This window comes from Ambystoma mexicanum, chromosome 2p, assembly GCF_040938575.1.
Source record: "Ambystoma mexicanum isolate Mex_15411 chromosome 2p, UKY_AmexF1_1, whole genome shotgun sequence".
NCBI classification, from domain to species: domain Eukaryota; kingdom Metazoa; phylum Chordata; class Amphibia; order Caudata; family Ambystomatidae; genus Ambystoma; species Ambystoma mexicanum.
In genome coordinates this window covers 312,361,691-312,389,028 of record NC_090923.1, presented here as the reverse complement: position 1 = coordinate 312,389,028, position 27,338 = coordinate 312,361,691, and the positions used below count along the sequence as shown (strand labels likewise).

Below are 27,338 nucleotides of genomic sequence, written 5' to 3'. Positions count from 1 at the left end.
AGAATGAGGTGTGCAGGTCCGCAGACAGCTTTGTAAAGATTTTCACTTAAGTGGCCTACCTTTTGTTTCACAAAGTAAACATCTGCAGGGCGTAGAATAATTCTGCTTTCAATGCGGATGCTCGTCCCACAGTGAACATTGTCACTTTTCAGGGAGCTGTGGCATTAACACATAAATGGGTCACTGAAGATAACCTTTCAAAGCCAGTCATGTCACATTAATTGCTGCCTGTAGGACAGCCCCAATGACAGAAGAGCACAGTAAGGATGGATGATGGAGCCCCATCTAGGCCATGACACCTCTCCAGGTGAGGCCTTGTGAACCCGACAGATTCCACACTGGAAGGGGGGCTGTCCCAATCACTCTAAAAGCTACACCCCTGCAGACTGATGACATGCCCCCAATGCTGGCACGGGCAGCACCCCACGGCCTCCCTCTTCACAACGCTATTACACTGGAGTATAATACCATCCACAGACAGACCCAGGACCATAGACGCAGGCAGGCTGCCATCATCCCTGAAGTGGGGACGGGGGCTACTACTGCCCAGCTTCCTCCCTCACTGACCCTACTCTATAGATGTGATGTCAGAGCATCCACACATCAGGAAAACCAGAAGGAGGTCACCTCCGGTACTGTAGGGCTTGTTAAAGGCTGCAGCCACTTCCATACAAGCCATTTTTTTTATTTTGTATTGCAAAAAATAGGGTTATGGGGGCATGCATCAGGTATCGGCAGTACACAGCCCCTCACCTGCGTCTGGTGTGTGTCACAGTTGTTACTCTCAGCAGAGATCGTGGCTGGCCTGCTGGCACACCGCATGGCAGAGGGCTGCTGCAGGCCTGCAGCTAGTGCATGACTGGGAGTCAGGCACAGGCGGCAGGCAGGCGCAGGCCACCCCGGCCATTGGACGGTCACCGTCAGTCAAAAGAAGTTAAGAGCAATGCATTCATACAAGACACGGGCCTACAGTCACGATGGCACGTGCTGTGCTCCGCTTGTGCTAATGCGCAGGTGCGAGAGCCGCCACGCCCAGTCCCACTAGTGACCCTAACCCAACCCCAACCTTCTTCTCACGGTGCATGGTGCCGCGCTGCCTGGTCTGCTGCTGCTGCAGCCAGCCTGCAGTGTGAATGCTGGCCGAGAGACAAGAGAATATAAATATCTACAGTATACAAAAAATGTAGTGGAGGTTAAATGCCTTTGGCAGTATTTGCCGCTCTAACATTTGCACATAGTAGGCAAGCGCCCAACCTTTCCTAGTGATAGCATCGCCCCTGCAAAAACCATGCATTAAGTCGCCACACAAACAGATCAATGCACAGGCGTCCTGTTCTGATTGCAATCTTGGCATTTCTTGAGATGTGTAAATTATCTGCTCACCTGTGCCTGACTCAGCAATAACCTTTTGTTCTAATGCATTAACGATAATCCTCATGACATGTTAATATGAAAGGGTTGCCTACTGTTAACAAATAAAAAAAAGAAATGACATCAAACCTAAATAAAAATTAATCAAGTGGCAGTTTGCTCGTTGCAAAGTCAGATGTGCCACGTGGATTAAGAAAACAGGGACACTCTTATAAAAACGAACAGTTGTGCAGTTTCCTCATAAAAACATTCAGAAGGACAATAAAAAAGCAATTACATCATGTTACTAAATATTTTAGGGAAACAAGCACAACTTGTATTTTATTTTACGGGCAAGGAAAATGCAAAACCTCAAGTATATTTTATCTGTAGACCTGTATGCTCTAATTCCCAAAATTGATATCTTTCCTAACATAATCAGGAGTACTCTGAAAATAACCCCTTGTAGGACTAAATCGGTCTTAAATCCCCCTTCATTTCTTGCATTCCTCAATCCTCTCTTCCCTTCCTGCCTTTCCTAATCCAGCAGTGCCTGTCTTTTAAAAATGAACGCATTCCTTCCCTCTCTGTTCTCCTTTCCTCTGTTTTCCCTTCCTTCCTCATTGCGTCCTTCATCAACCCCCCACCTCTCGCTATCCTTTTTAGTCATTTATTTATTTATTTATTTATTGGCCACTTATTAGGCTCCTATACAACAAAATAGTGTTTTGAGGCAGTACAAGGCAAGTGGGGAGGGAACAAGGGGAGTAAAAGACAGTAAATATACAAACGTGGTCCTACGAGCCCTTGACATCTGTAAGGAAATCATGCTGGCAACAGTAAAGACAGACACAAGTGATCACAGTTCAAAGGTGTTTATTAAACTGTATGCAGGTTGGAAAAACGGCTAATCTAAACCTAAATCTAAAATGGGTGCAATCGTCGACGATCAAATGAAAATAAGGCAGTCCTAGTGGCGTTGTGTCAAATAAAAAGGGTCTATACAAAGAAACCTATTGCCAAACCTTACAACTAATACAAAAAGGGTGTCGGATGGTTTTTAAGAAAAGAAAGAAGTTTTCACAAAGAATTTCACAAAAGGTAGCAAGCGCTCCTCTTTTTGCTCACTGTACCTTTCACAGATGGGAAATATTCATTTGCATATCAGTCTTTGTCCCGCTAACATGGGCAGTCCAGCACCGAAATGCTATGGTGGGTGAGGCCCAACAAGGCTGAAACACGTGTATGGAGTTGCTTTTGGTACTCTTGTTCAGCGAGGAATTGCCATAGCATTTCGGTGCTGGACTGCCCATGCGGACGGGACAAAGATTGATATGCAAATGGATATTTCCCATCTGTGAAAGGTACAGTGAGCAAAAAGCGTGTGCTGCACTCTCTCATCTCAGAACAGGTTATCATGCCATGTTCTTTCTGGAGAGGAGCGCCTGCTACCTTTTTTGAAGTGTTCACAAAGAATATGTCAGGATGGGGTAGCTTGGATCTCCCTTCCCGTTTTGAGCACGGGGTAAGATGGGATCTTGGAGCACACACTCAAGCTTTCCCAGCACGAGTCGACAGTACCACTTGCAGCTATCAGGATCTTGGATGGCCAACTCTCGTTTCTATTGAAAGTCTCTTGCCTTCGAGGGCCTGACGTATTCAACAACAAAACAAAATGTCCTTCAACAAAATGAAAGTTTGTTTCCTGGTTTTACTTTGCGTGAGGATTCTTCACCCCTGGGTCTCCCTCTTCCGGGAGTTGACCAGTCTTTATTTACAGCCTCCCTCCTCTGGGTTCGCTATGACTCGTTATTTCACTTAAACAAATCATAATGTCTTTTTAAACAGTTCCAGTGGACATCCCTCGGCCGGCTTCACCTTTGTCAACACACTGTTTCTTGGGACTTTAGTCTTTGCCCCCTTCTCGTCAGCATCCCCCGCCCGGGTACACTCTTGCCAACTTCACCTTCACATTTACTTTCAATGTTCATGGGATTCACTCTTCTTTGCTTTCTTATGTGGCGGGATTCACTTCCCTTGCTTTCGTTATAGTTCTTAGATCAAAGGCTTTTGACTGTAAGGATTTTGCTGGACCTCCTGTAGGACCACTTTGACCTATCTTGGCGGCTCTCTTACGGCCTTCTGGTATCTGTAGTTGGGGGATCGACCAGAGTTTCTCGGAGCAGCACCCACGTGGTGCCGCCCCCCTTCTGCAGCTAGTCTCCCCTTTAAAATGTTACAGTTCTTTGAACTTCTCTCACTTTCCGACTTCCATTCACCACAGCCCCGTTCTTATCGGCTCTCCCCTCGACTCACCGGCTGTGATGACTCCAATGAAGAGGAAAGCCAAGCGGTTCATGGCCGGCACCATGGTAGCAGGAGTCTCCCTAGCTCTGGCTTATCAGCGTCGATACGATGAATCTACCGTTGACATCTGCTGCAACATACGTGAGCTATTGTCCTCGGTCTTCCGATTCCTTCTGCAGAGGTTTCGCAGGGTTTTGTCACAAAGAACAAGGTCATATCTCTCTGCATCAGCCTCTCGATGTTTGCACTTTTCTCTTCCTCTTGAACTGAAAGGTCTGGATAGCTGACTCATCGTGCAGTCTTCCTTGCTCGTACTGTGCTCTCTCGCTCCACCGTTTATCCCTGTGGGGAAGGGAAAGGGCTGTCAGGTGTGTGTGATTCTGATCAATTGCCTGACTTTGCCTGACCCTTGCATTGGGACATGTCAGGTAAACAGCTTGTTTAGTCTGTTCTCTGGTGTGTCGTGCAAACGTGTTTGTGTTGGAAAAGGGGGGGGCAGTGGTTTTGAATGTCCTATTTGGTAGGATGGGGAAACAGTGTTGAAAGAAGGGTGACCCTCCCTCACTGATCCACCCCCAGGAACTGGATCCAATAGCGATGGCCGTGTCCTGGCCACCTGGGCGACAGATCCCCGGGGCCTAGCTAGGGAGACACCTTCAGGTTTCTCGCACATTCAAATGAACAAGTGCAGTGAGGAAAAGTGCAGGAGATGGGGTGGGAGAGAAGGGAGCAGGGTATGGGCAAGTGCTAGTGAGAGCCCAGGAGCGAAGTGCTCACAGGGGCATCGCGGGGGTGGGGGGGGGGGGTGCTTGTACCGACAGGGCATGGGCCTGGTAACATGTGAGATGCATGAAGGTCTTGGCTGCCAGTCTCTGTGGGGTGATTAGCAGAGAGGGTAAAGAGGTAGAGAAAAACTGAGTTTTGAGAAGTTTCTGGAACTTAAGGAGGTCCGGCTCAAGTCTAGGAGGGGTAGGGAGGCTGTTCCAAGGAGAGGCACAAGCAGAGGAGAGAGACCTGCCCCCTCCCCCTCTGCTTGGAGAAGCGTTTGACAAGCAAAGAGTTTGAGTTAGAGGAGCGGAGGGATCTGGCAGGGATGTATTTAAGAAGAGAATGTTGGAAATAGCGTAGTCCCAGGCCCCAGAAAGCCTTTCAGATGATGCAAAAGGTCTTGAATCTGATCTTTGCGGCCACCATCAATTATTCACAGAACTATGAAACACCACAAATTATATGTATTACAAGGATGATCACCTTATATAACCATGTGTTAACTTTTTATAATTGTATGGGGTGACAGTAATTATTCTTTCAAACAGCGCTTAAAACAGGTAAGCAATGTGGCTTGGTACCAACTGAGCTTCCTCCAGAGGCCCATACTATGTCTCCCAGAAATGTAATCCCTCAACCTCTTGCACACCGATAGGGCCAACATCTTTGTCCAAATGCCTTCGGCAACATGCTAGCCTACTTTGATTTGACCGGCATTGCCGCAGGGGGCTTGATGTCAGGTCAAGATAAACAAGTACGCATTACCACATGTGTAATGTTCTGCAAAAACTTTCTTTCTAGGTTTGCATCCAGTTCATAATTGTGCATTATATCCACTTGAATCCTGGTTCCTCCCTACAGCATTTAAAGAAGGATATTAAACCCATAAAATACTAATAATGATAAAAAATAAAATCGCCACGGTTGCACTGTAAGTGACTTCAATCCAGCACTCCAACCAAGTCAATGCTTAGTATGGGATGCCCAATGGAAGTCCTTACTTATATATTTTTATGTCAAAGTTCTTTAAATCTGGATGATGAACCCTTATATAAACGCCCCTCTCTTTGAATCTCCCCGACCTCAATGAGCCAAGAAGTAGGTTTGTTTTGCAAATTAAAAGGTTTATTGGAAGAATTGAACAATATATATATATCACACTTTTATGAATAGGAATAATATCTGAATAGCACACTTATGAATATGGAGGGTGATCAACAATGGGTAATATTACAATATCAACAATCTCTTTAATCTCTTAGGAGTAGGAATAGGAAGGATAAGGTAGCGGAGAATACTTGATATGGATTCAAGGAAATGCAATAATAGGAAAGAATTCAGCACAGAAATAAAACTTGATATGATTTCCACAAAAGACAAAATGATCACTTTTTCCCCTGTGATTGCTCACTCCCCCCACTATGCAATATGAAGAGATGGAGATGAGGGCACACAGGTTTCAGGAATACAATCAACAAAACAGTTCAATCCCAGTTCCCCCAGCAAGCTTAGAGAGAACAGGTTTGATATAAAACAGGCAAAAATGCTTTTGAATATGATTGCAATGTAAGGGAAAGTATGCTAAAATGATTTAAATTCACTAAAGGAGATTCAGGATAAGTGATAGTTACTTTGGATTGGTTCAGGTCAACACTAGCAATGATTCATGAATGATTATCAGATTGAAAATGAAATTAATTAGTTGAAAACAAGAAACAGCTATTTTGACATGTGGTGAAATTGAGCTAAATTGCAATTTGCGGCAACTTTTCTGTGTAGGGGAAACGCGATTGCGGAAAATCTATAAGGATAGAAACCTTAGGATCTTAGCTTCAAAATGACAGTTAAATTTCGGTTCTAGGACGTGCGGTTCCAAAGTTAGAGGTTTTTGTGAAGGTAGATTTTTCAGAAACAAAGTAAAGATTCAAAATGACAGATTGCGCTTTACAGATTAGGAATCAATATGGACTTATACTAAGGGCTATGAAACTACAAGATACCCAACGGGACAACCACCAGAAACAGGGCGCCTTCCGCTCCGATTGTTGTGCGTCAAGCACTTGAAAAATATCATTGCATAGATGATTGTCGCTACAACTTATCAAGAATTATGTGGAGAAGAGAAGAATTAAGGATAGACAACAGAGGTTCTGTAATGCAGTTCTGGACAGATTGAAATGGATGGAATAGTATTACTTAAAGCTAAGAGATTGGTTATGTACAGTTCTAGACTAGATACTCCTATGGCTTTGGAATGGAGTGGGCCCCGTCAAAGATCTGGTCAAGGGTTTGGTTGGGATTCTCTCACCAGCGGACAGGTCTCAGTTCTGCTCTCAGCACTGCACTGCGGTTGGTGCGGCCTCTTGGACTGGATCTGATGGGTTCTGGATACAGCTCTGCTTTCTGGGTCTGGATCTGGGTTCTAGCACAGGGTTCTTAGCTAGAATAGCAACACAGCACAGCCCGGCTGTTGAATGTGAGAGCCCCTTGGAAGTTTGCGGTTAGAATCAGGTTGCAAAAGATTCTGAAGGCCTGCTGAGAAGGGTTCAGCTTTTGGGTTAGGCCTCTCTGCTTCAAAGTTCTAGAGTTGGTTCTAGAGTTTGGTTCTGGATCTATGCCTGGATCTTCTTGCAGGGTGCTTCGCCAAGAAATCAGCTGAGTAGTGGAAAAAGTGTGTGTCCTATCTGTCCTCAGCAGTCCCTATTTATGTATTTCCGAAGTGGGTGGGGAGGCTGATTCTACAATGTCCAACGCTCTAAGGATCTGATAGGTTAGAGGATTCCCTGTCCCCTGATTGGAGAAAGGATCAGAGTGCCATCCTGTGTCATCTTTATGGCTTGGGGAAAACACTCCCCTTTGTCTCTGTTCAGTACATCTTATTTTTCATAAAACACATGACAGATTAACTAAGGTACATTTCTGTTCAACTCTCATCTTCCTAAGAGCTTTGGTTCAGAAATGACCACTTTTTGCGCTTTTGGTGGGTTTCTCAATATTAGTTCTGCACCAATTTTTAGACATGCATGCACACCCCATCTGAGCACAATTCTGTAATTTTTCCGGTTCCTTGCATAAATACAGTAGCTACAATATGAATAATTCCAGGGTTTGGTCTCAGAACATTGCACGGAGTCCAGCTTAGTCTTAAACTGTGAGCAAATCATTCATTATAACAATCTCAAAGTTTCACATTTTGTCAGTTCAGTGCAATTTGTTATAAGCATTTTTCTAAAACATATATTTGCTGTACTTTCTGAATCCACACAATGGTTTGTCCCCGCACCAAGGTCTGGGCTGACTCAGAGGGTCACATGTCTCTCTTTCCTGCCAGCAGTTTGTTGTCAGTCACACCAGAATTAGCATTTTCTATTCAGCCCAAGGATTCCTTCGTCTGCACTGAGAGCAACAGGCCAGGGTGCCGCTCCCAGTTCCTTTTGACACCAGCCTGTCAATCTCTTAGCCAAGGGCAGGGGGAAGTCTCCTTTGTCCAGGGAGAACATATGGAATTTGTTTGAACACAGTGTGGGAAACTTTTAACTCTGAAACCCAATGTCCAAAAACTTATGCTTACGCGACCGGAGACTACAGGCAGAAAAGCTGCAGTTGCATCTCGAAGGGCTGCAGCCGGGAATTCAAAGTCCAATCCTTCAAAGCGCCACCGAGATCGCCTGAACGCGGAACTGGATTGCCTGGCCAGCCTCCTGCTGCTGCCCCCCGAGGGCATTTCTAAGCTGGACAAGCTGTCCGTCCTGCGCCTGAGCGTCAGCTATCTCCGAGTGAAAAGCTTCTTCCAAGTTCATATGTAGGATTTATGGCTCAAGAAGAAGAGAATTGGTATCTCGAAACGCGTCAGCCATCTACAATGAATTCAATCTTCTGTACTATTTGCGTTTGGAATAAACAACACTTGTTGTAATATTCATACATCTGATTGTATTATTAGAAAGAGCCACACGTGCTTTCAAATTGTAAATTCTTACTTTGAACCATGTACAAGTTGTTTTGAATCAATGTTTAGGCGTCATATCGACGCAATTTAAAGGTGTGCAGGGGACGGGTGGGTTCCATTTTGGATCCTCTTTTTCTCACTAGCTGAATGAAGAGAGTCAGAGAAAGTTGAAAAAGAGGCAAAGATTTTGGAGTCGTCGGCATAAAAATGAGAAGGCAACTCAAATGAATAAATAATAGAGCGAACAGAAGTATAGAGGGAAAAGAAGTGGACCAAGGCTAGAGCCTTGTAGAAAACCGTGCAGCATATGGCACATCATAAATCCTATGCGCCTAAGACCCTGAAAAAGAATGATCAGAATGATAGGATTTGAACCAACAATGAATCCAATGAGAAAATCCCAGAGATGAGAGAGTTACTACTAGTAAAGCATGTTAAACAGAATCAAAGGCAACAGATAAGCCTAGAAGAATAAGAATAAAAGAGTGATGAAGCAAGACGAGCAAAAAGAATAGAATTATTGACAGAGAGAAGAGCAGTTTCAGTGGAATGAAGGGGACGAAAGTCAGACTGAAGTGAGTGGTGGTCAAGATAAGTAGTGTAAACACATTGTTCTAGGATTTTGGATAGTAGGGTAGAAGGGTTTTAGGACAGCAGCTAGAGGCAGTTGGTACATCAAGAGTAAGGTTTTTCAAAATTGGTGGGATAACAGCATGCTGGAAATCAGAAGGAAAGATCGAAGTAGATTGAGAGGTATTCAAGAGTGCAGTATGAAAAGTTATTGGATGTGGAACACAATAAGAGGAAGCAGAGAAGCAGTAAAAAACGTTCTATTATTGGGATCCCAGGGAACGCAATCGAAGTCATCATGGAACACTTCATCAAAGATTTAATAATCAAGATACTGGACCATCCCAAGGTCCCTCCCCCTTTTCACCGTGCCGGGAGCTTACAGATCTCTTTGTGGTGCAAACTGGGATAAGTGCTAAGACCAATAATATCATCTGAACAACATAGAATTATAGACAGAGATGTTCTGCTACAAGCTGCTAGAGATAAAGGTGAACTCAGCTATGAAAACAACAGGATATATGTGTATCCAGACTGCTCCACAAATATGCAATAGTAACGCAAAACATTCCTGGTAGCAAATCAATGACTTTGGGAAAGGTCAATAAAATATGCAATGTTGTTCATGACTAAACTGCAATTTCAAAATAAAACATACTTCTTCACATTGCTGGATGAAGCAGTCACGTTTATTGAAGCAAATATTCCAACCCTGATGAGGAAGCCAAGAAATGCTTTAGGTCCTTGAACCACATGTACCGATTGGTTGAAAGGGACTTGCTCTAACATCCTTCTCACATAACCGCCCAAATAGTTACTGTCCAAAATGTTTATTATGGTACACATACATGATTAATGTGTTCTTTTGATGTTCAACAATTGGAAAAAAGAGCATGGAAGCATTATGCGTACATCTGTCCCTATGCAACGTTTTTGGGTTCTGGGGGGAGGGTTACAGCACTGTCATGGGTCTGGAGGCAGTGAGGTAAAGAGGGTGTCGGAGTACATTATGGGGTGTTGCATATAAAATCCATACTTGGCTGTTTTATGAACAGGACAGAACAGAGCCAGCATACTTTAAGTACAATGATAAGATCGCCTACTTATGTTATGCATTAAACCATCTGCCTAATTATGACAATGGGGAAGTGACCTGTATGAGATGGAACATCAGATGCATGAGAAAACCAATGAGGGCATTAAAGCTCATAGTATATATGGATAGACATAAGGTAAAATTTACATTTCACGCCATGGAGAAGAATAAACTAGGTTTTGCCAAAACATTGAATAACAATAGATTTATCACATTATATTCATCACCGGCCAGAGGAGTCCTACTATTAATACACACATTCAAACAGTTTCAATCCTTTGAAACATTTGTTGACAAAATGGACTGGTACGTTATAACCCAATGTAAAATTGATGGTGCTAAAATGATTTGAGTACATTTGTAAGGCACGAATATTGACGATCCGGATTTATCTCTGAAACGGTGGATATGTGTGTGTTCTTTTCTATAGTACCCATCATTTGGGGAGGAAGGTGGGACTTCAAAACAATACTAGACGTAAACAAAGACCAAACAGGTAGAGCCATACGGTCCCTCACCAAAGTTGCTCGTACCATATTAAAAGCAAAACAAAGTCTAGAATTCGTAGACGTGGAACAAGTTACTTACCTGTAACTGTTGTTCTCCAGCATGGGTCTGGCATGGATTCACATGCTCATGAATATTCCCCGTCGTCAGGCTGGGAATCCTCGGTAAAGAAAAAACCAGTATCAGTTTCGTTTCTGATCTGTCTTTCATAGTAATAACCAATCACTGGTCTCTGCGTCATACTGACCACAGCCTAAGCACCGCCTCTGGCAGCCATCTTCAGATTTGGAAGCACGTGAAGTGGCAGTATGACCAAGTGAAGAGCCGCAGAGGGGTAGGCGGGAGGGTTCGCATGTGAATCCATGCCAGACCCATGCTGGAGAACAACAGTTACAGGTAAGTAACTTGTTCCTTCTCCAGCATGGGGTCTGGCATGGATTCACATGCTCATGAATAAAGAATACATAGCAGTACACACATGCACAACCACAGGAGGTGGCAAAGGCTCAACATTAAGCATAACATCAAACTCAACATTAAGCATCTTACCTCCTCACCAGGCTCACCTCAGGCGAACAGGTTGCGCAGCACTGCTTGGCCGACCCTGAACTCCTCCCTGGAATCCCGATCGACGCAGTAGAATTTCGTGAAGGTGTGCGTCGACCTCCACGTAGCAGCCCTACATATGTCCAGCAGGGGCACACCAGAAAGGAACGCCGTGGTAGCTGCGATCGCTCTGGTGGAATGGGCTCTCGGACGGCCAGGCAGCGGTCGGTTTGCCAACCGATGACAGTACATGATACAGCCGGAGAGCCATCTGGAAATGGAAGCTTTCGAGAGAGCCTTCCCCTGATTGACAGGTCCAAAGTTCACAAAGAGTTGTGACGTCTTCCGAAAACACTTTGTGCGGTCCACGTAGAACTTCAGCGCTCTAGCCACATCCAGCAAGTGCAAAGTCCTCTCAGCCGGCGACGAAGGCGACGGGAAGAACACAGGCAACACCAAGGGTTCGTTGAGATGGAAGTCCGACGGTACCTTGGGCATGAAGGAGGGGTGCGTCCTGAGCATACCCTCGTGTCGTGAAAAGTCAAGTACGGGGCCTTTCAGGAAAGGGCCTGGATCTCTCCCACCCGTCGTGCGGAGGTGATGGCCACAAGAAACGCTGTTTTCCACGACAGAAACTTCAACAGGGCCGAGTGCAGAGGCTCGAACGGAGGTCCCATGAGCTTGGTCAGCACCACGTTGAGCTCCCACGCCGGGGCCGGAGCCTTCACCGGCGGGAACGATCTGAACAGTCCCTTCATGAACTCTTTCACCAGACGATGAGACCACAAGGACGTCCGCCCCGTGGTTCTGGTGTATCGGGAGATCGCAGCAAGGTGAATCTTGATGGACGCGTGTGCCAGACCAGCTTTGGCCAGCGTCAGCAGGTACGGCAGTACCTGGGGAGCGGTAAACCATAGAGGGTTAATCTTCTGTGCGTGGCACCAGACAGAGAACCTCTTCCATTTGTGTCCGTAGCATTTAAGAGTCGAGGACGCCCTGGCCTTTGCAAGAACCTCTCTGCAGTCGGCCGGTATGTCGTATCCCCCAAACTCTAGCGCTGCAGGAGCCAGGCCTGCAAGTTCAGCGATTTCGGGTCGTGGTGGAGGATGGCGCCTCCTTCCCTGGAGAGTAGATCCGCATCCACCGGCAGCTTGATTGGCGGGGACGCTGACAAGTCCAGAAGGTCCGGGAACCATATCTGCCTCGGCCACGCAGGTGCGACGAGGATCATCCTGCACCGTGACCTCTTGAGCTGGTTGACGAGCCGGATTAGCAGTGGCAAAGGAGGGAACGCGTAGAGGAACAGGCCCTCCCAGGGGAACGAGAAAGCATCGCCCATGCCCCTCCCAGAAACAGTGCGTTTTGCGCGGGTACCAGGTGGGACTTGGCGTAGTTCACGGAGAATCCCAGGTCCGTGAGAAGTTGGACGGTCCTTGCCGTGTGCTCCACGGCGAGCTCCCTCGTCTTGGCTCGGATGAGCCAGTCGTCCAGGTAGGGGTAGACGTGGATCCCCTTGCGGCGCAGCTGCGCCGCCACCGGTGCAAGGCACTTGGTGAATACCCTGGGTGCCGACCGTAGTCCGAAGGGGAGGGCTTTGAACTGGTAGTGACGCCCTTGGACCACAAACCTGAGGAATTTTCGGTGCCCCTTTAGGATGGGAATATGGAAGTAGGCATCCTCCAAATCCAACGACGACAGGAAGTCTCCCTCCTCCAGCTGACCCAGGACGTGCTGGAGGGTGACCATCCGGAACTTCTGCGCCTTGATGAACTTGTTCAGACGTCGCAGGTCTAGGATGGGGCGCCATCCTCCCGTCTTCTTCACGAGGAAGTATCTCGAGTAAACTCCGGAGCCCCGAAGCCTCTTTGGGACGAGTTTGATGGCGCCCTTCCTGAGCATCGCCCTTACCTCCAGGAGAAGCTTAGGGACGTGAAGCTCTTTCCTGGCCACGGGGGGGACGCGCGGGCACCTTCTTTGAAACTCGAGCGCGTGGCCCCGGGCTAAGGCGTCCAGCACCCAACGGTCGGTGGAGATGGACTCCCACACGCTGACGAAGCTCGCCAGCCGGCCTCCCACCGGGGTGCTTCGGTGGGGGCCCGACCCCACAGCCGGTTCAATCCTGTTTCGACGAGGCTTTGCCGCCTTGACCTCCTTGGCGACGACGGCGGGGTCCGCCAGACTTGCCTCGTCCTCTGTAGGCCTCCTGAGACGACGAGCGGGCCGCTTGACGGTAGGTGGAGAAACCGCCGCCGGAACCTTTGGAGGCGCCCTTGCCTCCGCTGCTCCGAAAGGGCGTCCGTCGTTGCTGCAGAACCCCAAGGGCCCGGGCCGTCTCAGTGTCCGCTTTAATGGCCTGAAGGGAATCGTCCACTGTTTTCCCAAACAGGTTGTTCCCATCGAACGGCATGTCCAGGACTCTGGTCTGTACGTCTTGACGGAAGTCCGTAGCCTTGAGCCATCCACGCCGCCTAAGGCACACGCCGTTGCCCAACTGGCGAAACCCAGTGTCGGCGATGTCCATCGCAATAGTGATGGCGTGGTCCGATGCCACCTCACCTTCCTGTAGGATCTCCAGAGCATCCGCCCTCTTGTCGTCCGGTAGGAAGTCCAGCAGGGGAGCCAGTTTGTACCATAGCTCCCTGTCGTAGCGGGCCACGATAGCCAAGGCGTTGGCCGCTTTAATAGTCGTCGCTGCAGACGAGATGACCCTGCGTCCCATAGCGTCCAATTTCTTTCCCTCGCCGTCCGGTGGGGAAGTCGATGTGGAGGCCGCACCCCCCCCCAGCTTTCTTCCTGGCCGCCGCTGAGACGACGGAGTCCGGGGTAGGCTGCGCCCGGAGGCACAGGGGGGCCGCGTCCGGGACCCGGTACTTCTTCTCGTACCGGTCTCTTCTAGCTGGCGTCGTGGAAGGGTTCTTGAGGAGGGCGAGGCCCTCATCCCAAATGTCGTCCAGTAGAGGCACCGCGAGGACCGTCTTCCTCTTGGCCTCGCGCCGTTGATAAAGGAATCCTTCCTTTTTCTTCTCCTCAGGGCAGAGTTGGAAAAGCTCGGATGCCCTGGCGATCATGGAGTGGAACGATCCAATCTCGTCGGGCGGAGAAGCCCTGGTGGGGGGTGACGACGGTAGATCCTCGTCGTATACCTCGTCGTCCGTGCCCGTCGCTGCCGTGTCAGTCCCCGTATCATCCCCTTGGGTGGACGGGGAGGAGGGCTGGACGGAGCGCGACGGCTGAAAAGGAGGTGGAGGGTGAATCCTTCTTTTCTTGGGCGGGGGAACACCAGAAGGTCCCGGTTCAGGATCCCCCGACGGGAGAGGTTCCTCCGTCGGCAACGGTAGCCTCGTCCTTATCTCTGAGCATAAGGACTGTATAGCCAACAAAATGGCCGCCGAGTTGTCTTGCGGCGCTGGCAGAGGGGAATCCGACGGGCGATCAGGGGCCCCGTCGGCACCCTCGACGATGTCGTCGTCACCTGCGTCGGGATCCATCCCGACAGGCCGGTCTTCTTCCACGCCAAGGCCCTGGCTTAAGACCTCGATCAGCTCTTCCTCCGAGGTTGAAGCCGAATCTACGACGACGCCCTGCCCCCCCTTTTACTTCCCCGCCGGGGATTTCACGGGGGTCCTATCGATGGGTACAAAAGAGGACTCCCTCCGAGGTGGCAGGGAGACTCTGAGCCCCGAGGTCGCCACCACTGGTGTAGCCTCCACAGGCTGAGCCAGGGCCGCCGTGACCGCTTCGATAGAGGGCTTGGCCGGATGGATTAAGGCCTTCACCACCTTAGGTGCGCTCACCGCCTTATCCTTGAGGGGGGGGGGACACTGCCTCGCTCCCCCTCCGATGGGGCCTTCGAGCTCGACCGGGGCCTCTCCAGGAGCTTCGCCGGGTGCTCGCCCTTCCTCTTACCCGACCCAGAGCTTTGGCTCGTGGCTGAAGGTGCCGGGGAGGGTGCGCCCTGCCTGGCGCCCGTAGAGCCCGACCGTTCGGCGCTCCCGGTGCCAGGGGACTCGCGGTGCTTGGCCTTGTGTTGGACCCCCGTCGCCGGGGCGTCCTCAAAGGTCTTAGAAGACCGCTCGGATTTCTTCCTCTTCTTCTCGCCTGACGGGCTCTTCCCTTCCAGCCAGTTGGCGAGACGTTGATGGCGGTCCTTCATGGTCCGCTCCGACATATTGCCGCAAAACGCACAGTCCTTCTCCACGTGCGTCTTGTCCTCATGTAAGCAGTAGAGACAAAAGGAGTGTTCGTCCTCCTTAAAGACGTTCTGCAGCTGGCATCCAGGGCAGACCCTGAACAGCTTTCCGGGCGTCGAGCTTCCCTTCTCCTGGGCCATGTCCAGGCCTGAGAAGCTTCTGGAGTCCTCCAAAAGCGTAGCTCGACGAATTCTTCACCCTTGAGGGGCGCAGACGAATCCGACACGGGTCCCCGTTGATAGGATGGAGAGTCGGTGGAGCTTGAGGCTCTTTTGACCGAAAAAACGAAGTTTTTGAGAAAAAACGTGAAAAAATAGCACTAACGCTCGAGAGCAATAGCACGAGGATCCCAACACATGAACGTGCGGTAAAAATCTGAAGATGGCTGCCAGAGGCGGTGCTTAGGTAGAGGGCAGTCATTGGCTGTGGTGAGTATGACGCAGAGACCAGTGATTGGTTATTACTACGAAAGACAGATCAGAAACTAAACTGATACTGGTTTTTTCTTTACCGAGGATTCCCAGCCTGACGACGGGGAATATTCATGAGCATGTGAATCCATGCCAGACCCCATGCTGGAGAAGTATCGTATATCCCATGTTGACTGCTTAGAGTACAAATACCACTCATAAGTGCGCAAAGTCTTCTCTACGAATAGACATGTGGTTGATCTCAACTTCACTCCTGAAAGGGATGTCGGACATGAAGATTTTGCTCAGAGCATACCCTGATCACTCGTCTATGACCCTCACTATTAGATTTAAGAAATGTATTAAACAATTTGCCCGCTGGAAATTTAAAACAGCAGCATAGCAGGATATTTTGTTTGCATTCAACATTCACAACATCAAACTATTCCTTGACTTGAATAATGGTTCAGGTGACTCACCTGGGATACTTTGGCAAGTATTGAAACTATATATTAGGGGCATAGTAAGGTCTATGGAATTTGGAGTCTTGAGGACAATTAGAAAGGAGATCAACACATGTGAAAAGGAACTGTGTAAGTATGAACTCTAGCCTTCTGCCATCCGCAGTGATGCATGCCTTATGAAATTTGAATGCACTCCAGATAAATTCTGATTAAAAGCTGATAGGGAATTTATTGTATATATAAAGAGAGACAAAGCTAAAGTGTAGATGCCAGAGGTACAGGAAAACAATTTATCACATCGGGGACCAGTCACAATTAAAATCAAATTTTAATAATAAATCATAGAAGTTAAAACAACCAATTAAATGAGGTGGTCCACAGTACAAAACATACAATATTCAATAAAAAACAAACTAAAACAGAAGTTACGTGACAAACTAGTTCAGCTAGTTACAAAACCAGTGTGTTGAAAGAGCACAAGGGGGTACCTATTAAACAGATTGTATAGTGCCCTACTTCCGTTGGAATCAATGTGTCATAAATTTAGATCTCTGGTTACAATACAGAGAGTTATCTCGACATGTTTCTGTTCCTAAAACAAGTATGGAACATTCATCAGGAGGAAAATATTAACGTAACCCAGTTACAATTGAAATATAGCACATAGCAGTGAACACTCTCTAGCATCTGTGAGGATAAAACAGAGAAACAAATAGTCAGCTCATGAGTAGCAAGATACTATGAAAAGTTCAAAATCCATGAACAGAGGCATACAAAAAGAGGAAACAAATACCTCAAATGACGCCTGTGGGTGCTCGCTACTTAGAATAGTAGGAGGTAGAAGACCATATGGTCAATCCTACAGGAGATAAAAAATCCCTTATAAGCGTAATCAGTCACTTACAGAAAAGCAGAGATTGTGTTTCACACACAACAGAAGGGGAGACCAATGTGCAGATGTCAAGCACTGTGTGGCGGACGTCACAAGGAGACACCAGAAATACGAAGGGGTGGATCACCGAGCAAAATGGTCGAATCATTACATAACCGGTGAAGTAATGTAAGTCAGAGAAACGCTATGCTCAAAGTGCAAATACAGAAGCTCAACAGTGCTCGAAATTACTATGAGGGCAATAAGTCGCTTTGAAAAGTAAAGTGGACTGTGGACACTAGAAGAAAATTGAAACATACGAGCGGAGCTAGCATTAATATTCGCTCATAACCCGTCTCACTTAAACTTGTTCATGAGCGCTTTAAAAATTTAAAAATTTATTTTGCTTACCCAGTACTTAATAACCGCCAGAAGATAAGTGCTCTGTACTCAGCGGGAACAGCTCTGTGAGTGGCTCAGGAGGCTTGCAACCGCCGATGCCAACAGGTAGTCATAGTTACCTGGTAGTCCTACCTCTATGTTTAGAGGAAATATGGCGTGTGCCTGGAAAAACAAGGCACAAGATGGCGGCCATCTTAAGAAGTAGAGTAGGTGCCTGCAAGACAGTGGCCCAGGCGTGAACAGAGGTGGAGGGAAAGGGCTAATGTGGTATGGAGAATGACAGAAGATCTACACGAAGGTGTACTCGACATACATAAGTCTTGATTGAAAAACGTGCAAACGTCACTGTGATAGAATTAGACCAAAGCATAAAGGTGGCTAAATATTCTGCCAATCAATAGATTCATTGAGACCAATCACATCACTGTGCAACGTATATATCATTTTTTGCTCCATCCTCAACAGTTTCTTTTCACGAGCTGAAAAATTAGTTCCTTTAAGGGCTATTAATACAGTCCATTTAAAGTCCTCATGATTGTGCTTTAGCAAGTTGAAGTGTTTCACCATGGGAGCATTTTCAGTTTCTCTGACTTACATTACTTCATGGGTTATGTAATGATTCAACCATTTTGCTCGGTGATCCACCCCTTCGTATTTCTGGTGTATCCTTGTGACGTCCGCCACACAGTGCTTGACATCTGCACATTGGTCTCCCCTTCTGTTGTGTGTGAAACACAATCTCTGCTTTTCTGTAAGCGACTGATTACGCTTACAAGGTATTTTTTATCTCCTGTAGGATTGACCATATGGTCTTCTACCTTCTACTATTCTAAGTAGCGAGCACCCACAGGCGTCATTTGAGGTATTTGTTTCCTCTTTTTGTATGCCTCTGTTCATGGATTTTGAACTTTTCATAGTATCTTGCTACTCATGAGCTGACTATTTGTTTCTCTGTTTTATCCTCACAGATGCTAGAGAGTGTTCACTGCTATGTGCTATATTTCAATTGTAACTGGGTTACGTTAATATTTTCCTCCTGATGAATGTTCCATACTTGTTTTAGAAACAGAAACATGTCGAGATATCTCTCTGTATTGTAACCAGAGATCTAAATTTATGACACATTGATTCCAACAGAAGTAGGGTACTATACAATCTGTTTAATAGGTACCCCCTTGTGCTCTTTCAACACACTGGTTTTTTAACTAGCTGAACTAGTTTGTCACGTAACTTCTGTTTTAGTTTGGTTTTTATTGAATATTGTATGTTTTGTACTGTGGACCACCTCATTTAATTGGTTGTTTTAACTTCTATGATTTATTATTAAAATTTGATTTTAATTGTGACTGGTCCCCGATGTGATAAATTGTTTTCCTGTACCTCTGGCATCTACACTTTAGCTTTGTCTCTCTTTATATATATAGGCTATTGTCTACCCGGACATAGGCAAAGTATACATTGCTAACTTTTCTCAGCTATTAGTAGACCGGGCTTCCTCCTAGTATAAGTTGTTCACAGGGAATTTATTGTAACACCCATAGCTGCTAGGAGATCCGGGGAAGGTGCAAGATCAGGAAAGACCTTGGCATGAAATCTGGCACACGACAGGAAAACGCTGTATCTTGCACATGGTTGACAAAGGTGGGAACACTGTTTACAGCAGTGCTCCATGAATACTATTCAGATCTGTATAATCAACGCGGTAAATGCTTGGACGAGAAAATGCACACATTTCCCAAAAACCTCCCAATAGAGGAATTGATGCAGACTATTGATGAGCTACCCTTCAGGAAGTATCCGGGCTAAATTATGACTTTTATAAGGATTTTAAAACACTCTTGGGCCCATATTTGATCAATGTTTTGGGAGGAATCATTGGAAAAGCAGACACTCTACATTAATTCACAATGCCATTATTATATTGCTAATAAAGCCTTGTAACCCACTAATGGTTGCACTTCCTAAAGACCTCTCTCCCCAAGTTCACATAATGTTCCCAAAAATCCTTTCCAATAGATTAATGCCACACACAAGAAACTTTATCCAACCAGATCAATCAGGTTTTATCCCAGCCACTCTACCGCTCTAAATCTTCGTACAGTGCTTAATATCATGTCCGAAATAGACACAAAGTGCATGAAGTAGCTGCACACTTGCTGGGTGATTTCAATTTGAAGTTCTGGCTAAGTGTGATTGTGGGTCTCGTTTCATCTCATTCATCTGAATCCTGTACGCCAGAGTATAAACCAATGGGATAAAGTATACACCTTTATCGATTGGCAGAGAAACACATCAGTGATGCCCCTTATTCCCAATCCTATATCTCAACCTAATCCGATTAGAATATGCACATAGAGGCTATCTGGGTCACCGGAAATAATATCACTTAATACGGACTGTTGTAACCTGATGGGCAAGAATAATCCAAGCACAGACCAGCTGTGAGCCACTTGATGTAGGAAATCAGGTACACTTCATTTACATGTATACATTGCTTGGAATCCAGCCACTCTTGGCTAAATACATGGACAGAAAGACAGGTATCAGACCACCCATCAGCCATCCTCACACACCCCCGCTCAGGCCTCAACTGATGCTCTCAGAACACTCACCAGCAAACACTTACTAGCATTCTCCTGAGCTGCCCATGGCCTTGGACACCACCATTATAACCGCATGCATAGGTGGGCAGCAGGACAGAACAGGGCTACATTAACACATCTTAACATCCCCCTTCGTACGCAAACTCACACACATCAAAAGAAGCCACATACAAACCATCTGTCACACCACAGATACACACCCGGGCACACTGTCACAAACTCAACCAATCACAACAAAACATCTTCCAACAAAGACTGCCACTCTTGGATTCAGGACCTGCCACACCCTAGCACAAACATCCCCACGCAGGGAAACCACCAGAAAACAGAAACACCTACCACCAAAAAGGTAAAGCAAAACAAAACGAGGGAACTGCAGGTTGCCACAACAGCAGAACTGGGATGCACCACCCCTCAGTGGATGCAGAGCCTGGGCAGATCAACTCGTCGCCAATATGTTGTAATCTGGTGGGCAGGAATAGTCCATGCACAGACCGGCTGCTAGCCACTTGATGCAGGAAATCAGGTAAGCTTTATCATACATTGTTTGGGTTGCAGTTACTCTTAGCTATATACATGAACAGAGAGACAGGGATCAGATCACCCACCGTTCATCCTCACACACCCCAGCTCAGGCCCCAACTGACTCTCAGAACACTCACCAGCAAACACTAACATTCTCCTGCTCTTCCAATCACCTCATACACCAAGATTCTAACTGCATACATAGGTGGTCAGGAGGACAGGACAAGACTGCATTAACGTATCATAACACGGACGGTATTCTATTGTTTGTGATAGAGCCACAAGAGAATCTGGAACCAATAATGCAGAATACATCCAATTATGGTAATTATTCTAGACTAAATACAAACTGATCCAAGTCAGAACTATTCCCTCTAACAGACACTACCATACACATACCTAATATACAGGATTGTACTTGGTTCCCTAAATACCTTAAGTACCTTGGCTTGAAGATATCCCGCTCTAGGGATGCACTTTAGGGGGACAATTTAGCTGATTATCTTTCACAATTGTCATCTAGGTACCAATGAGAAAACCTTGTGTGTATAGCTGGGAAAATCGCTCTTGTAAAAATGATTATCCTTCCCAAACTATTGCATCTCTTCCAAAATATACCGATTTGGCAGGGGCAAATATTTTTCAAAGAGCATGACTCTATTATATCCACATTTCTGTGCCACTCTGGTGCCATTCGCATGAAATGGGGTGCTCTCTAGGTCACATGAAGACTGATGCTTTTACAGCACCAAATATCAAATTATATGACCTGGTGGAAGAAGCACATTATGTATCATTTCGGTTTATGGATGGTGTTAACTGTCCTCATGTAAAAATTGAGAGGTTGGCGGCTGGTAACCAAGAACTTTGCACGTTGGAGAAATGAATACCAATTCTTGTCCTTTTTATCCTGTTAAAGTGACTTTATGAACCTGGAAAAAATGTTTGTTAATCCAAAGTAAGACATCGATACAATAGTGATACCACGGTCTGGAACTCTTCAGATTTATTGCCAACAGACAAAACGATTCAGGAAACTTAGTCTAAGCTTCAGTTTGCTACATTGGGAGATTTGTATCCCAATGGCCAATTTTATAAAATATCAGACATGTGGCAGATGCACAACATAAACCACTATTACTACTCCACACTAAAGATTATGTGCAGCATTTTGAATGAGATGTTTCTCATTTCCAGAATATCCACCGTTACACCCATGCCTGGGATATATGTTTCATTCTGGAGTATGCAGTAGGATTGTATCATCGTTATATAAGCTTCTTCTACATCAGGCACCTACAGTGGCCCTGAAAGCCAGTGCCAAGTGATCAGGAGTTCTAGGCAAAGGTATAACAGATGATAGATGGCTAGGCATGTGTACATTAATAGGTATAGTTTCCTTTGACTCATGATCTAGACTTCTCCATCTTAAGATCCATAAAAGGTGTCATTTTACCTTGGACAAATTTTAGTTATTGTCTCAAGATTGTGAGGGTCGCTGCGAGGGTCGCTGCCCGAGGTGCAATACTGAAGAAGCAGACTATGTTCATATGCTCTTGTCATGTCCTCATCTATGTCAGTATCGGAAAGATATTGACAGTACTCACAAAAGTATTACTGGAGTGCATGTGCCCCTGATGCCAATCAGTTGCCCATTTGAACAATCAGGTAAAACGACAAAATTGAAATGCAAATTCCTTAACATAGGACTTCAAATGGCCAAGAGTTGTATACACCACACATAGTTACAATACAGCTGCACAGCTAACTATTCTTGAAAAAAGGATGCAACTTGGGCCAAAAATAAATAGGGGATATTTACAGTGGTGTATAAATCCTCTAAACCCAAGGATATTTGGTCAGAATTGAGAGCATAACTTTCTAATAAAACTAAGTATACTTGTGAAATATATCTGCCATGTCTCTATGGCTTAAGATTTCTCCAGATCTCACAGAAGAACTCTAAAACACATATTGTTATGTTTTGAAATATTGTGATCTTTATAGCAATGTAATGTCAAGTATGTAAATGAATTACAAAAAAAAAAAATAAATAATAATTAAGCCACCGCTGAGAAGATTCACGGGAAGGGCAAAAGCACTCGGTGGGATGGGGAATATCAAGTGAACGCCGTAAAGCCATTTTGAGTAAGGAAATAGCTAGCTCAGTTAATACGGGACAACAGAACAGAAGGAAGAGTATTAAATAGTTTCTGCAGAAAATTGGGAATATTATCGGACTAAAGATTTAGTCGCGAGAAAGATATACAGAAGAGGAAGGAGTAAATGTGAAAGACAGAAGAGAGTGATTGGAGGAGAAAAAGGGCATAGCTGTAATTAAAGTCGAATAGGAAGTAAGGAGAAGATTAGATCAAGTAATGATCCAGAAATATGAGTAGGAGGTCTGTAGTGTTGTGTAAGGATGATAGGAAAGAAGTAATTGGAGAATGATGAAGCATAAGGGGTGTGCAGATGAAGGTTAAAGTCGCCAAAAAGAAAACGCGAATCGTCAAGAGGAAGAATAGAAGCTAACAAAGAATCAATATGACAAAACGAAGATAGAGGACCTGGAAGGTGACATAGAATAAGACCATAGGGAGCAGCAGTAGAAATAAGATAATATTCAAAGGAGGAAAATGTTGGGAGGGTGGAGAAAAATAAGAGTTCAAGAGAAGGCCAGTACCACAGACTCAACCTGAAAGATAAGGAGAGTGAGTTAAATAGGACTGTGGTGAAGTAAGAGAGGTATGCGCAATAGTATCAAAGGGAGAAGTCCAGGTCTCAGTGAGACAGGGGAGCTGCACATTTAACCGAAGTGAGGTATCCAGGGTTATATGCGATTTATTACAGACTGAGCGGGCATTGAGTAAGTCCAGATTGAGGAAAGGTGAAGCAGAGGAAAGAGGGACAGGGATCAAATTGTTAGGATCCCTGAGATGAGAAGTTAAAGGACACATCGATACGATATTGATCATATCGATTTATCAACGATTAAAGTGAGTGGGAATAGGTACAGTCCTAGAGGAGAAAATGCAGAGATGTAGACAGAACATATAAAGCAAAAGTTTAATATGCTGGGAGATGTTATGCTAATGAGCGTGTTGTCTTCACCAAATACTACATTCATATTATTTAAATCAAATGAACTAAATTAAACCAAACATTAACTAAAAAAACAAAAATTAGAGAAAAAATAAACAGACACTTACCAGATTATGATTGGTTGAGTTAGAATCGTCTTCTGGGAATGGGATGTAAACAGCTAAGGCCACACAGTTGGCAAAAATAGCCACTAGTATGAATATATCAAATGGTCTGAAAAACTCTGGTTAAGGACAAACTATATTGGAAACGCACATATACTGCACATCTAAATGCTAAATATCAACATTTCACAGTACAATGTTATTTGTGCACATGTCACAAGTGTTTTCCTCGAAGCTGGTGCCTGCTTGCGATGTACAATTTTTGAGTTTTAACCATAGGCATAGTGTTGATTTCCATCATAAGTAATGCTGGCTCGTTGTTTCTAGTTTTAAATTGAGTTAGGAAACAGAAGTAAACAGCAATGCTGGACTGTCCAGGAGATGTATACCCCTAATCACTGGCTAGTGAAATGAAAAAGACCACCCCAGGATGGAAGGTTTTTCCTTTTCATCCTAGATACAGTGGCAGAGTAGCAGACTGGTTTAAAGGTCAATATTTGTATTACAGAAAAATAAAATAATGAAAAACTAGGACAAACGCATTTTTTGGCAATGCTCTGTGATGAAGTCCTATTGTCAGTTACTTGGAGATGCGATGACTATGGGCCATGAGCGGCCACCTATTCCAAGATGCAGCCCCGAGAAGGATTTACAGAGGATTGTCCAAGCTTCCTAGTCAGTCACCAGCCTTATTAATATGGCTGCATCCAATAACAGTAACACACTTTTACCAACAACTGGCCGCACTGGGAAGGGGACAAGCACTAAAAGTGACAAATTGATGATGAGTCAAGAGATTGGGTATAGAAAGTTTAGAGTATTAGAAAGAGGGAAGCCTGTGAGCAAGGGTCACAAATTCGCCTCAAGAGATATATATACAGATTTACTCTAGATAGTCACAGCCTGGTAAGGAGCCCCTCTTAGCAGAGAGGAAACCCACACCTTTTGAATTCCCCTATAGCCCCTACAGCCCTTTGCCCCTGATAAAAAAAAACACATAAATGTGAGAGGCGTTGATGTTTCCACTGGGAAAGATGCTATGTATCTGAGAAGACTTGCTGTTTAACCTTGGAGAAAGAACAAGTATACCGATTGGAAAGATCTTAATGTTACTATAAAAAAAAAAAGAACATCAAGCAGACACAGGGGTACCCTCCTAAGCATTGTGTATTCCACAGGTGGTAACAATCACAATACATATCAAAATATGGTTACAATATTTAGTAATACAGACCTGAAAAACTACATGAATAATGCATAGTCATGAGTAATTTAATAAAACATTGTCATCTTCCAGTAATACAGAGACAGACACATACAACAATGAATTTCAGAACACTGTCCTTCATCAGGATGCCGTCTATGAATTATGCAAAAATACACCAAATGCGTCTTAATTACATGTACAAGGAACACTTGCAGGCTCCCCAGATGTTATGGAATACAACTCCCATGATCTCATCATTGAATATGCTGGATAGGGTTGTTTGGAGTTGTAGTGCAACACATCTAGAGAGACAGAGGTTGCTGACCCTTGCTTGATAGAAAGTCATAGAAATATATGCCCCAAGCATACCTGTCACACGAGGGTGTCGCAAGCCCAGATTTCCCGAAAAACATGCATCAAAATCTCATGTGAAATTCTGAAATATTGACTTTGCATTTGTATTTAATTGAAGAACAAGGATGTCAACTTTGATGAGAAATGCCTCACAAAAACACATTTACAGATGGTGGATACATTTTATATTCATTAAATTGTTTGAATCACAGACCTAGATCGAGAGCTCGAGATGTGCCTGTAAAATAACAGAAAAATTAGAACAAGCAGTGAGCCAGTTAACAAGGCTGTAATCTAAGCAGATCCACAAGACTCGGAAATAAATATACAAAATTACATTAAGCATCACCTCATTAATGTGGAAAGATGGGTTCAGCTAGGGAGCATGGGGGAAAATGTGGGGGTTGTTCCCTCTTTAGCAAGTGAGTGAAGTTTAACCCAAGCTTTAAAGAGATCAACAGTTGGGCTGACTTTGATTGTGAAGGGAAGCATGTTCCAGAGGAGCAAGACAAATAGAAAGAGTGGAAGTGAAAGGTGGTACACCGGGGGTCATGGGACAGTAAGGCTGAGTGCAGAGGAGGAACAAAGGGAATGAGATGTGAGTAGACAGGGATACGCGCAGAAAGGTACTGAGGGTCAAGGTCATTTATAGCTTTGTAGACTAGGAGAAGGAACTTAAAAAAGGGAGCAGTTGTGCATGGGGAGTAAACCAGCATTTCGTTGGTAGATATAAGCGGGAGGATCTGGGTACGTTGTACAGAGAGCAGGTAGCAAAGTTGGGGACTTATCTAGAAGGGGGGAAGGAGTAAAGAGAAAGGGCATGGAGTCAAGTTTCTAGAGAGGTTAGTAAAAAACAGACGCATTTTCTGAATGTTGAAGGAAGGTTAATATGAGCAGCACAGGCAGTGGTTGTAATGAATTGTTGCAGTCGCAGGGCACTTTCAAAGAAGATCTCAAGGTTACGATCCTTGGTCGAGGAAGCAAGATGTTTAGGCAGAAAGGAAATAGGTGAGGGGAGGGATGGAATTGGAAGCTGGGATAAAGAGGACTTCGGTTTTCGCAGGGTTCCGCATGTGGCAGTGGTGAATTGCAGTGAGACAGTTAGTAATCCATTCCAAGATGGGCGGGCTAATAGAGGGAAAGGAAAGGAGAAAAAGATGTGCCTGTCATCGACATAGAGGTAATTGTGAAAGCCAAAGGATTAGGCAAGTCTTCCTAGAGCAAAGGTATAGCGGGTGAAGAACAGAGATCCAAGGGCTTATCTTTGGGGAACACTGACACGGAGAGGAGTTGTCAACCCCGACCATAAGGCCTCGAGCGGAAGTGTGATGGGCCATAAGTAGATCCTGTGCTAGAATACTGGCATCAGATAAGCGCCCTTGAAGTCTTCAAGCCTATCCGGAGGAATGCACTCCTGGAACCCGGCTAGTTGAGCTAATAGAGCAGGGCGGGTTGTCGCCGTCCTGGTTCACCTGGTCCTCATCCAGCAAAGCGGGAGCAGATGACTGGACCGCCACACGTGGTGCCTCGGGGCCTGAAGTGATGTTTGGCAGAGCCATGAGAATCTTTTCCACGTGGTAAAAAGGAGGAAGTGGGGGAGGAGGCCCCACAGGGAGAGGTGGAGGAGGTGGCGTTAAGGGAATCAGTATAGGGACTGCTGGAACAGGGGCCAGTCCATGCGGCTTAGGATACATTTCCTTAAACAAATCCTTAAAGTATGCCTTCATGGGTTCAGAATGCATAAGCGTCTGAAACTTCTCAAAAAACGAATCCTTGGATAAGGGTCTGGGCGCTGGAGTGGGCAGAGGCCGCCCGGAAGCGGCATAACCCCAGCAATGCAAAGGGGATGGTTGCCAGGATGGTCCTCCACCAGCTGGATCCACATAGATCAAAGGCGCAGACCCAGGAGGGAGCAAGAATGTATGAGGCAGCAGAGTCCGAGCACGCCAATCCATTGGAGGGAGGAACGGGTTCTTATTGTCCACGAAACGTGGAAAAGTCTCCTGTGCCCAA

The 27,338-nt window shown here is 45.6% G+C and overlaps 1 protein-coding gene across 5 annotated transcripts in view; it reads right to left on the bottom strand.

The window, feature by feature from the left end:
* CACNA1D (calcium voltage-gated channel subunit alpha1 D) overlaps positions 1-27,338 on the bottom strand; it is a 2,225,258-nt gene that overhangs the window by 1,652,536 nt on the left and 545,384 nt on the right. For all 5 annotated transcript variants that reach the window (XM_069643624.1, XM_069643621.1, XM_069643623.1 and 2 more), the window contains exon 3: positions 23,768-23,873. In XM_069643624.1, coding sequence (XP_069499725.1) covers positions 23,768-23,873 — 106 coding nt within the window. The remainder of the gene's footprint in view (positions 1-23,767; positions 23,874-27,338) is intronic.